The sequence below is a fragment of the Prosopis cineraria genome, unplaced genomic scaffold (genome assembly GCF_029017545.1).
Source record: "Prosopis cineraria cultivar Desert tree isolate PC_DT_omini unplaced genomic scaffold, ASM2901754v1 PC11, whole genome shotgun sequence".
Classification (NCBI taxonomy): Eukaryota; Viridiplantae; Streptophyta; class Magnoliopsida; order Fabales; family Fabaceae; genus Prosopis; species Prosopis cineraria.
Genome location: NW_026555342.1, coordinates 9,953,479 through 9,965,775, shown reverse-complemented (window position 1 = coordinate 9,965,775; position 12,297 = coordinate 9,953,479). Strand labels below are relative to the sequence as shown.

The 12,297-nt window shown below is 31.2% G+C and overlaps 1 protein-coding gene across 1 annotated transcript; it reads right to left on the bottom strand.

Moving 5' to 3' along the window:
• Positions 1–8,979: 8,979 nt before the first annotated feature.
• On the bottom strand, positions 8,980–9,917 carry LOC129284869 (uncharacterized). The gene is made up of 2 exons (XM_054920364.1): positions 9,464–9,917; positions 8,980–9,192 (listed from the first exon to the last, which is right to left on the bottom strand). The coding sequence occupies exons 1-2, from the start codon at positions 9,800–9,802 to the stop codon at positions 9,187–9,189; spliced, it is 345 nt and encodes a 114-aa protein (XP_054776339.1). The 5' UTR covers positions 9,803–9,917; the 3' UTR covers positions 8,980–9,186.
• Positions 9,918–12,297: the final 2,380 nt, after the last annotated feature.

The following is a 12,297-nucleotide window of genomic DNA, read 5'->3' as shown; positions in this document are numbered from 1 at the left end:
ATAAATAGAGTATTAAATGAATGACATTTTTGAAAATTTATAATCTCCCATTTAAAAATATAAGGCATTTTTTAATGGATTAAATATTCAAAAAATGTAAGTATTCTTAGTAGTTCAAAGTATAATTAATATACTTTTTTTTCAAAAGTGCCATTGTTAAATAAATCACTTTATATTTAGGAAAACTTAATATTTTAGTCATTCAATTTTCAACTCACTTGTAATTTAATCTCTCAATTATTACTTGCTATAACTCAATTCTTAAGCTTTTGACTTATTTATAACTCAATCTCTCAACTTTTGTTAGTTTTCTTTTCTTATGTTAACTTAGATTTCATGTCAAAGAACAAGAGAAAGATATTTTAGAGTAAGATATGAGTATTTGTTTTATTCCTCTTTTTTGACAACGATAATTCTTTAAAAAAATTAAAAAATAAGAATTGAGTTATATGTGAATTAAAAGTTGAAAGACTGAAACGTAGTGAATCATGATTGAGAAATTAAGTTACAAATGAATTAAAAGTTGAAGAACTAAAAGATTAATTTTTTTCTTATATTTTTTTAAAATTGAAATACTTTATTAAATATAGAGGTGAATATGAAAAGATAATGTTAATTAAAAAACTAATAAATATTTTATTAAGAGATAAGATTCAGTTAAAAAGTCTTATATTTTTTTTAACAAAAAAATTATTTTGAAAAAACAAGGATATAAAATTATTTATGGACCATTTGATTTGATTACATACATCAAAATTATTTGTAATCCGGATGCATTTTGCTTATTCCTATTGTTTAGTTGGACTTGTAATGTGAAAAGGATTTCATTATGCAATACTGATTCTCTCAAATGGCAGCATCTTGATTACATAGCTGGACGGGAAAAGACAATGTTACCATTGAAAGAATCAGAAAGCGTTCTTCTATCTCCGTCGCCCTCGTTTCGCGACAACCTCACTAGTCTTCAGCTTCACCGACAACATTGTCAGCCTTCTTTTTCTTCTCCAATAACTTCGTCGAGCTTCGTCCATAGTGGGTGCCATTGAGCTCCATCATCATGGGTGTTGCAGATTCAACTTTGTGCCCTTACCCTCCCCATCAATGAAGATCTCCATAGTGGGTATCATAGCCGTAAGCATCATCAACATCTTCCTATATCCAGTGATTGGAAGGATCATAAAATGGAAGTGAAGGAGATTGTAGGTGAAACGAACCTGCCGTTGCTGTCATTCTTCTTCCTCCATCATCTTGCTTCCGTTAGAATTGGTCAATAAAGAAGGGGTCTTTAGGTTTGAAGGCTGGTCATATTGCAATGGAAGTGGAAGGATTTTTTTTAAGGTTTAATCCCTATATTCTTAAATGAGGTAAATTTCCTCCTAAAGTATTTTTTTGAGGTTTAAAAATGTCTTTTTATTAACTTGTCATTAACTCCTCTGTTATTTGATGATAGGGCAGCTTGTGGTTGCACCGTTGTTGACTCTTTCTTACCTTGGACCTCCAACTACACTATTGACTATGGATACCTAGGTTGGTTTTCGACGGGTTTACTGTTTTTATCCAATGGTGGAGATGTAGTGTTAGGATGCAAGATCAGAAGGTGGTCGGAATAAAGGATTAGTTTGCTCAAATAAGGGGTGGTGGTGGGCAGAGGCAAGATGAAGCGTTTATTGTTCTATCTTCTCCTCCTTTGATGTCGGCAACCATCACATTGGGCTTTCTCCGACAATGAGAGAGATCAAACCATGGAATTCCTGTGTATTACAAAAAACTTACGACATAGAAACCATTACCACAGCCTTAGGCTCAACCTCAAAATCTGTCACCTTAATTTCAACAGAAGTCAATTGGCATTATTGATTTGCCTTCCCCACATTCAGCTTTAAGGTATCTTTAAACTCCTCTAATTTTTTATTTTCGAGTGAAATTTTGGGAAAGTTACAGACTTGGGACCAAAAATAAAGGTAGTGACAATGGAGAAGCAAGCAAAAGAAAAGCGTCGTGCTTATAGTTAATGGGTAAGTATTGAGCTATAAAGAAGAGGGAAATGAAATGGAGACAAAATGTGTCACGATACTCCAATCTGACAATCTCTACAATTTGGGGTGAAATTGTTTTTTCCCCAGAGAATACATTGATGCACGGTTTCAATGTTTCATGCTTCCTTGTTAGTGTTCTTGTGTTCGTGGTTAGGAGTTCCCATGAGTACTGGTATAATGAATCTTCAACTAGCAAATTATGATATTCTTTTTTTAGTATTCTTTTTTTAGTCAATGACAAATTGAAACAGCAGAGAAGGAGGTGAAAGCAGCTATAGAAGGTGGGACATCACAAAAGCCAGGGCCTTACAAGTTGCCATGTTTATCAGATAATTGGGGAGTTGACGATTAGTTAGCAAAAGGAAATTTTTTGACCAAAAAGGCTTCAAGAAAAATTTGCTCCATTTAAAAATGTAAAGTATCTAGCACTCTTAAAAATGAGTATAAAAAAATTTAGACTTCAACCCACCTTTTTTTGGTAATTGTTCTTACTGGACAAAGGGACCCTGTGGGTGATGGAAAAGATGGAGGACTTTTTTTTTTTTTTGGTTGGGTAGTTTTGTCTCATTATTGTTGGTTAATTTAATTTAATAAAATAACAATATTAAATCTGATTCTCATTTTTAAATACCATACCAAGCAAATTCTTGAAATCTCCATTACTTTACACTCAATTCCCAACCATTACATTCCCAATGATTTCATAAATCAAACGGGCTATTAATGAGTTTTACTGATCTTTGTGATTTTATCTAAAATTTTATTTTAAATGGGATGGAGGGATTTATTAGCATTTTTAGAAATTATTTTTTCCATTTTATCATCGTATTTATTAGCATATTTCTTGTGTAACATGGAGTTTATCACCTCTTTCTCACTCTATTGGTCATCTTTATACTCACCTTTTAATTTAATTCATCACTGATGGTTGCTGTTTAGGGTAAAAAAAAGAAAATTATGATACTTATTTGATTTTATTTACAAGTTTCTTCAAACGATTTCACTAAAACCAGTAAAAACATTAAATATTATTAATTCTGTTTAAAAATTTAATAAATTTTTAATTTTACCCATTTTTAATATACATACTTTAAAAAAAATACTCAAATATTTAATAACATCATTAATATTTAATAGGGATAAAAGAATAAAGATAGAAACAATAATTATTGAGATGTCTTATAAATATAATCAAATTAAATATTCTATCTATATATAATAAGATCAAATAAATATTATACGTTTTCTACTCTATAAATAAAGCTAGAGAAATATATTTGTATGAGAATAAGAATATAATCAAAATTTTACTGACATACGAATGAATTAAAATTAACAGTTGTTTACAATTTGAGCCGGAGGAATTGAGTATAATCCTCGGTACATCAACGACAATAAATGAATAGAACCTAACAACTGAAAATCTTTTGAGCCATGGGAATGAACATTAAAAAAACCTGCAACACAAGCAACTCGACTTTGCGTGTGCGCGCATGCATTGTGGGGTTGGGCGGGCTATGGTTTATAGCTGGAACTGGAAAGACGAAAAGATAATCAAAGGGTACTTTTGGAAATTAAGTCCATTCTGTGGGATTTGTAATAAATATGCAATCAATCACATTGCAGGTTTTAAGGCGTTGTGTCCCTTGAATGAGTCTTGGATAAGGAGGGTCTTATTTTGTCACAAGAGTGAGTATGTGGTGGAGTATCACATTGTATTCCCCGTTTCAGAAAAAATAATTAATTCATATAGCTTTAAAAATATTTCTTAAGTATAATAATTATTCTCTCCTTCTTGTTTTACCAAAAAAAAAAAAATTTCTCTCTCCTTCTTTATTATAAGATTTTGACCCTTAAAATAAGACACATTGTGAGGTCTTAATCACTCCCTCAGTTAAAAAGTATAATTCTTTTTGCAAGGGGTCAAATATTTAAAAGCGTAAGAGTTTTTTAGTATTAAAAATATAATTATAGCATTTTTTAATAATTATTTTATATTTATTTTAGTGTAAAACATCTTATTATATAAGGGTAAATATAAAAAGATAGTATTAGTTTAAAGATAAATATTAATTTCTTTATTAAGATGAGATTCGATTAAAATGTCTTACATTTTTTTAATACAAATGATATATTTTTTTTATATACCTATATTTAAACTTATTAACAACAAAAAGTAATATAAAATTAAAATTTTTTTCTTTAAATAAAAATAAAATTAAAAAATTTTTATTCTATTTTAAATAAAATAATAATTTAACTATTTTTTTTATGTAGAAGTATCTTATAATAAATTTGAGAGAATATATCTGAAATTTTAAAAAGGGGGAGAGGACAGAGGAGGGCGATCATTACAGGGTTTTTTGAGAGAAGCCAAATATATTGACTAATTTGCCCCTCTCTATTTTATTATATTTCACAAATACGTGTAGGTAAAGAAAATAAAATAATGCTCGACTCTGTTTGCTTATTATCATTGAAGCCTGAGAGTCCCAGCATCGTCTCGTCCTAACCGTCAAGCTTTCTCTGGGGAGTTTGAAGAGATCATGATTCTTCCACTGCATTGGGATTCTGTTACTCGCCTTGTTGCAAGAGTGGAGAAGGGCATAAAGTGGGTTAATTAGAAGGAGGGTTGGAATTTGCTAATGAGGATTAGACTTCATGCCTCTAGCCAAAAGTGTATAGGTGGGTCATGATTTCAGGGACAGGATTAAGGTTTAATTTTATTTTTATATTTATTTTTTAAGAGTATTAAGCACTCTATATTCTTAAGTAGGATAATTTTACCCTGAGTTATTTTTTCAATGAGCAAAAAAATCCCTCTATTAAGGAACCATTAACTTTGCCGTTATATGCTGATGTGACAAGTGTTTGGACCCATACACAATGATATGTAAGACTTTGATTATATTTTTTGGTGCTAGTTTGCCTTTTAACTCTTTTTCTAGAAATGCTGGTTATCTTGAAGTCTTATTAAATTAAAATTTAATGAATATTATTAAAATATTAAGTATTGTAATATTTAATAATTTAAATGTTATTATTTAAAACACTACCCCACCCAATTTAATATTTTTAATATTTTGTAATTTTGTATTAAAAAATGAAGAGAATGAACCTCCAAATTAACGAAAGAATTTTTTTTCCTCATATTTTCATTTTTTCTTATTAAGTAACTTTTTATAGCACATTAATAAAATAAGCGATATCTTTCAAATAATATTTTTATTGTCATTTTGTTGATCCTGATTGTCATACTTTTGATTTTACTTTTAACACTGTAATGTATATATTGTATTAAATTTTGGGAGCGTAATATTTTAGAAAAAATTATTAATTGACTAAAAAAAATTAAAAAATTTAATCAATATTAAAAATATAAGTAAGTTCTAACACGCATGAAAAGTATAATGATTTGAGCATTTCTTGAAAAGGAGATCGAAAATTAATATATAAAAAATAAAAAGTCATCTATAAATTTATAAAATGCTAGTTTAAACTATTAATATTTAAAAATTAATTTATAAATTTTGAATAAATATTTATAAATAATAATATTTAAATTATTAAATATGAAAATATATAATATTTTGGCAATATTTATTAAATTTTATGTTAATAAGATTTAAGGTGCTCAATGCTTCTAAAAAAGACTTTAAGGTGTCCAACGCTCCTGAAAAAAATAATTTAGGGGTAATTAGTACCAAAGGATATAATTAGAGTCTTATTTGTCGTGTGAGCCCCCATGGATATATCATGTTAGTATATACTGACAGAGTTAGCAGTTTATTAACGAAGAGGGTTTTTGCTCCTCGAAAGAAAATAATTTAAGGATAAAGTTGTCCTACTTAAGAGTATAAACTATAAAGTGTTCAATACTTCTAAAAAATAAGCATAGAGATAAAATTAGATCTTAACCTTAGGAATAAATCCATTGAGGTTAGAGGAGGTCAAGTTAATGCCCAGGCAAAAAAAAAAAAAGAAAAAAAAACAATGGCATTAGACAAAATAGCAACTAATATGTGTGTATGTAAATATAATAGTAAATTAATCATTATTCCCTCTTCCTTTTAAACCAAACAAATGATCATTAAAAATCCTTATCCTCCCTTTCAATAAAATCAAACAAGATAATAAAAACAATCCCTTCTCCACCCCTCTTCTTCCCTCCCCTTGAACCAACCATAATTTAAGTTATTCTTGTAATTAATGAAATTAATTTGTACAGTAAAAAAAATGATTTCATGGCAGATAATTTTTGAAAAAAAAACATGATAAATACTTGAAATTTATAATTTTACTTATAAATAGAAATAAAAAAAATATATGATAGTTTATATTATAATTAAAAACGGAAGAATAGATGGTATGATTATAGGTTGTTTGGTTGTTCAATTTTGTCTTTAGCATTGTGTTACATGTTTTATTTGGCTCATATGCATAATGCAATGTGTATCAGGTTGGATATTTTTTGCCAGCATGTATAATGTTGGATGTTTTAACGGGTGAAATAATATGCAGGCAAAAATAAAACATACTCTCAGGCCGAGGAAATGAAGTTTGGTTTTACCGGTATAAGAAACACAAGAATGGGCATTTATGGGCCCATAACGAAGGAAGATGCACGGCCCAAAGAAGCCATTCGCCAGTGGCATTCCAGCCTGGAAATTGGAATGCATCGTTAACAGAGGGTTCTCTACTCAGCAAATAGAAGCCTTGAGCATAATTTAACGCAGAATTGGGAGAAGGACCCTGAGGTCAAATTATTTGGGAGAAAGGTCCTCCCAATGTCTCAGTGGCAGAGGGAGGAGGGACTAACAAAGGCCATGGCCTCTCCAATTTTTTTAAATTTTTTTTATATTATATGAGTGTTATATATTTTTGACTCCATTAAAATTATAAAAATTTTGTAATATATGTTTTTTAATTCTCAGCCTCCCTATTCTCAGATCCGAACTCCTCCCTACAATGTCCCCTAATCTAACTCAATCTCTGTCTTATTGTTTCCATATCCTTTATTACCAGCAATGCTCTAGTCCCTATGAAAGAGCTTTCTTCACTTTCAATTTTTCACCTCCACCATCTACGCTGAGACGCCATGTCTGTCCTATTCTAACTCCCATATCCATCTTCTTCTTCTTTTTTTTACCAATGTCATGGGATAAATGCAGGGAGAATGATGGTTAAGGCCTTCAGGGACAGTTAAGTCTCAAAGAGAAAAATAATGTCCCGACAAATTTTTTTAAAAAATCAATTTTAAATATCAAATTTTTAATTATAAATATAATATTTAAATTTTAAATATAACAATTAATTTAAAATTTAAATTTTTATTTATAACTGTTCGAACTTACATTTACAATTTATTTTAGAAAAAAATTGTTGAGGATTTAATTTTTATTTTTGAGAGTTTATTATCATTCTCCCTGATCAAAGTATCAACAAAATGAATTAAATAAATATTATCATTTTATTTTTTAAAATAAAAATTTGAAATTTGAAAATACTCTTCATTTTACTATTTTATTTGTGAAAAAGTATTGAAAAAAGAGATATATAAGTTGAGTAATTAAAAAAGTATTATTGCTAAATATTATTTTTTATTAAAGTGTTTATATTTTTAAATATAAATTTCTTTTTTTTATAATTTGAGATGCACATAGTAGTATATTAAAAGACTTGATTATTGACACGAATGAAATTGTGCAATCTACATTACCAATCCTGTTTAATGGAATAATGACGATTATCGTTATTGTTGTTATGTTTCTTTCTCACACGCGCATGTATATTATAGAATCAGACAATGATAAGCCTAGTATTTATAATATTATTTCAAAAATAGTTATTTCTTTATTAAAAAGAACTGACATGAAAATAGAATTGTAGTGAAACCAAGTGGAGTCCACCAACCCAGAAAGGGTTGGTTGGGTTTGCAGTTTGTAGGTTGATGAATAGCAGTGCGTATTTATTTCTGAGAAGTGAGAGGCCAATTAACAGCCAAAAGTGGCATCACGTCCTTACCATTCTTTGTCTTTTTTATGCCACTTTAAGCATGCCTTCACTATTAGCAACCCACACCTCATAACACATTACAAAAATCCAACAATAACATAATTTAATATAAGATTATGCATAATACTAAAGTCCAATAATAATAGTTTACAAATTTATTTTTTAAAATAAAAATATAATTTTTCAAAAGTATTCCTACATATGTAATCACTGCGTTACAATATTATTTCAATGTAATATTAGAAAAACGTCATCAATAAAAATTTATTTTTTTTAAATTATCTTGTATTTTGAATAATAAAATTTCTCTTAAATTATCTTATAATTTAGAACGGATAGAGTAGTATAATGTATCAATATAATGATGCCTTTTCTTCCTATTAATGCACTCTTCAAAAGAAATATCTGCAACAACCTCAACAAGTATATCCTGGTTTCCATGGTCTTGTTAGTTGTTTTGTATTTCTGTTTCGAAACAGGAGATCCAGTTCAATATAGAATTAGAAATAGGAAGCCCATCTAAATAACTAATTCTATCAGGAAAAAACATAACAAAATAAAAATGATCCCAACAAACCAAATTGAAAGCTCGGATGGACAAGTATACATCCCCAACAGTGAATCAAAATAGAATGTGCAAATTATTGAATCCCGTGTAACATTGAGGAATTTGTAACAAACATTATGGACTATTGTACAATGAATGTAGCATTAGTTTAATGTCCCCCTATACTTCTATTCAGTATAATTTGTTAAGGTCTAATTTTTTATTTTAACTAATGGAATCAGTTGGTGTATTTTAATTGGAAATCCAAAATAAAATAGGGTTGGAGAAAAATTTCTTATTTTGATGTTTCAAAAATAAATTATTTGAGGGAACTTTTACTACAGAATGGCCTTTAGTACGAATTAAATACAGATATTGGTGAGACGACATATTTTTGGCTTGAATTATTTGCACCCAGAATTCAAAACAGGGAAAATAATATCCAAATCTAAAGTAAAAGCTGTTGATTTTGTTTCCTTCATCCAACATTCTGAAAATTTCCTTGTAAACTCCATGGAGCCATCTCTTTTTCCCCCCAGACATCTGATAGCATGACTTTCACTTACGTCTCGTTTTTAAACTATGAAACTAAGTCTGTCAAAATTGTCAGAAACACAAAAAAATGGAGATCCACAATTCTGACAGAGATGCAATGCAAGTGATGAGATGCAGATATTTCAGTACAAGATAAAGTATCTGATGGAGTAATCGTGTTCAAGACAAGCTTTTCCAGTTGCTCCACAACACAATGTGTGAACGGAAATGAACTCAAAAGTAACCTTGACAATGCCAGGCATTCATTCCCTTGTTAATGAATGATGTTATATAATTACTATTTCCTTCGCTAAAAAGATTAACTAATTACCGTGGACGGCGAGCTCTGCCCCGAGTTTTCTCCTCCTACTCCTTGTTCTTCTTTGATCTCCGGCGAGCCACCGTCTCCAACGGCATCTCTTTGCCCGGGCGGCGGCGGAGGAGGGGCAATCCCGCCGTCGATGCAGGAGGAGCATTTGGTCTCGAACCAGCTCTCGAAGTCGTAGCGGGCATGGCCAAGGACCCGACGACCCGAACAGAGCCTGCCGATCATCCCGGCCATGACTCCCAGAACGGTGATGACCGCAAGAACCGCAATAACGGGTCCGACCGATTCGTGACCCGTGGGTGTTGTGTAGGCTTGCTGTAGCTGGGTCACTTGCGCGGACATGTGACTGTGTGAGAACTGAGAAGGTGTCTGTGCCTGAAAAGCGAGCAGATTCCAGGATGCGGAACAGGGGCAGTAGAAGTGGTCAAGAAAACTCGATAGAAAAAGAAGTAAGAATGCTCAATTCGGTTTGTTTTTTGGGGTTTCTATACGTTGTGAGCCGAGAAATGGGCTTTAAACTTTAAAAGCACACGAACTTTGGCACGAATGTGGAAGACGATGGGTACTGAAGATATGTCATCGCCGAGTAAATATTAAAGAAGATTACAACTAAAAACCTGATAAAAAATTATTATCAAATTAGAGTCTTGTCAAAATTTATGTTTTAAATTCAGGAGGGCGCAGTACTATTAAAATTCGCTCAACCGTTAAATCAGTATTTTAATTGATTTAATAAAATATTTTATCTATAATTAATCTGATTCTGATCACAATTTAATTATGATTTTGAGTATTAATCTTTCTACCAATATCTATAGGTTCGAGTACTTTGAATAGCAAGGAAGATAATAAATGAGCAATTGCTGGATGCAGCAAAAGAGTGAAAGTGAGATATACATTTGTGGGACCCAAGAAAGAAAAACAGGAAGGGTATCAGTTTCTGGTCTGGCGAGCATCAAAGAAAGTGTTGGGAGGTGTGAGAATGTCACGTCACATGAAGAGCCAACCTAAAATAGATTGATGCTAGTTGTCAAATTCTAAATAAATACGAGCAAGCAAGGAGGGGGGGGGGGGGGGGACTTCAGGAGCCACGTCCTGAGATCATAAGCTGGTTCATACACTCATACAAGCATCGTTTATTCTCATCGAGTCTCAGAGGTTCAGAGGATGAAGTTCCCAGAGAATCTGTTTATCTCATCTGGGTCATTGTGCCCCTCATTTTGACATGCCTTTTTCGAATTCATACAGGAAAGTAGATGGCATTCAAGTTGGATCAAAAGCTTATGATTGTATTAGAATTGCTTCTTTTTCTTAATGATGCCTTCGCGAATCCCTGATATATAATATAAATGGTTCTCATTTTTTCCGCAATAAATCACAAGCCCGGGATAATGCCGAAAGCAACCAAAAAGTGCAAATTCCCACACATTTAGCTGCCATCTCATCAATCACCAAAAGTGCTTCTTTTTTAAACGAATATTCCCCATGTTTCTTGAACGTCCATTTAAAATCTTTTGCTATATTATTTTACTGGGAGAGAGGGCGATCCAGTTAGAGTTAAAACAACAGGCGAGTAAATATATGATGCAGCTTTTTAGCTCAATTAGCAGCTTTGCGGCTAGGAATTATAGGATGTGATAGTGAAAGCGAAATAATTGTTTTGATTTGAGACACCTGGATCCCTAAATACAATATCTTCGTTTCTATCATTACTTCTGTATGAGACTCTCTCATTTTATCTGTCATCCCTAGCAGATCAATAGGCAGGTTTAAGTTAACCCTGCAGATCAAAGCACAGTAGCATCCTCATTTGCTACTACTGCTTCAACCAGTTCAATAACTTGATTGGGTTTTTATTGCCCCACTACTCTGCTTATATAGATGGACATACATGTACTGGAATCAAATACGGAGATTTCTCAGTGGTGTGTTCGCGCCAGAAGCCGCAGCTCTCTTGTCCCATAACCAGTCATGTCACTTTCAGTCTTATCCCAACTAACATTGTCATTCATTACTTGGGAAGTTTAACTAATATAACCATGTATATGTGTAAGTAATTTGATTAAAAATGGTTGAAGATAAGAGATGATACTCCAAAAGGAAGACCTGCTTTAGCTAAGACCTCTCGCTGATAATAGAAGATTATGTCATTCAACTTCAGTTTCACTGAACCGTGGTGTTTGAATCTTTTCCAAAAAGTTTTGTGTGAAATAAGTAGGGCATTTATCTTTTCCGTCCATAAGGTCTCAACTATCGTGATGAAAAGGCTAGTATAATAGTTTCCTCCATTTTTATATGTAATAAAAACATATATCATACAATTTAAGAAAATTAATAACCATTATAATTATATTTAAAAAAATTAAACTAAAATATAATAATAAATACAAGCATGCATTAATTATTTTTTGTTAATATAAATTATGAGAGATAATTTAAAAATGTGTAATAAATACTTATTAAAATAGGTAATTTGCTCATATTTCATAGCTAGCCTATTAGCGTAGTGGAGTAGAGCATGGCTGAAAATTTAGACTTAATAGAAGCCTTATGAACAGCCATCCTTCAATATGGAGATGTTGGTCATCAAACTAACTATTTTGGTAGCCTATGTTTTTAGTTAATTATCATTCATTTACTCCAATATGACAAAGTTTATGTAATATTTGATGTTGAAGCTGCATATTCAAGAAAGGGTTTATTACTTTCTTGTGGGCTGATTCAATGTTATTTATAGGACCTACAAACTAGGATCAAAGTGTGGTAGCCAATTCATCTAATGATACTGGTCTCACCCACAATGGGATCTAAGGACTTCAAATCTTACAGATATATCC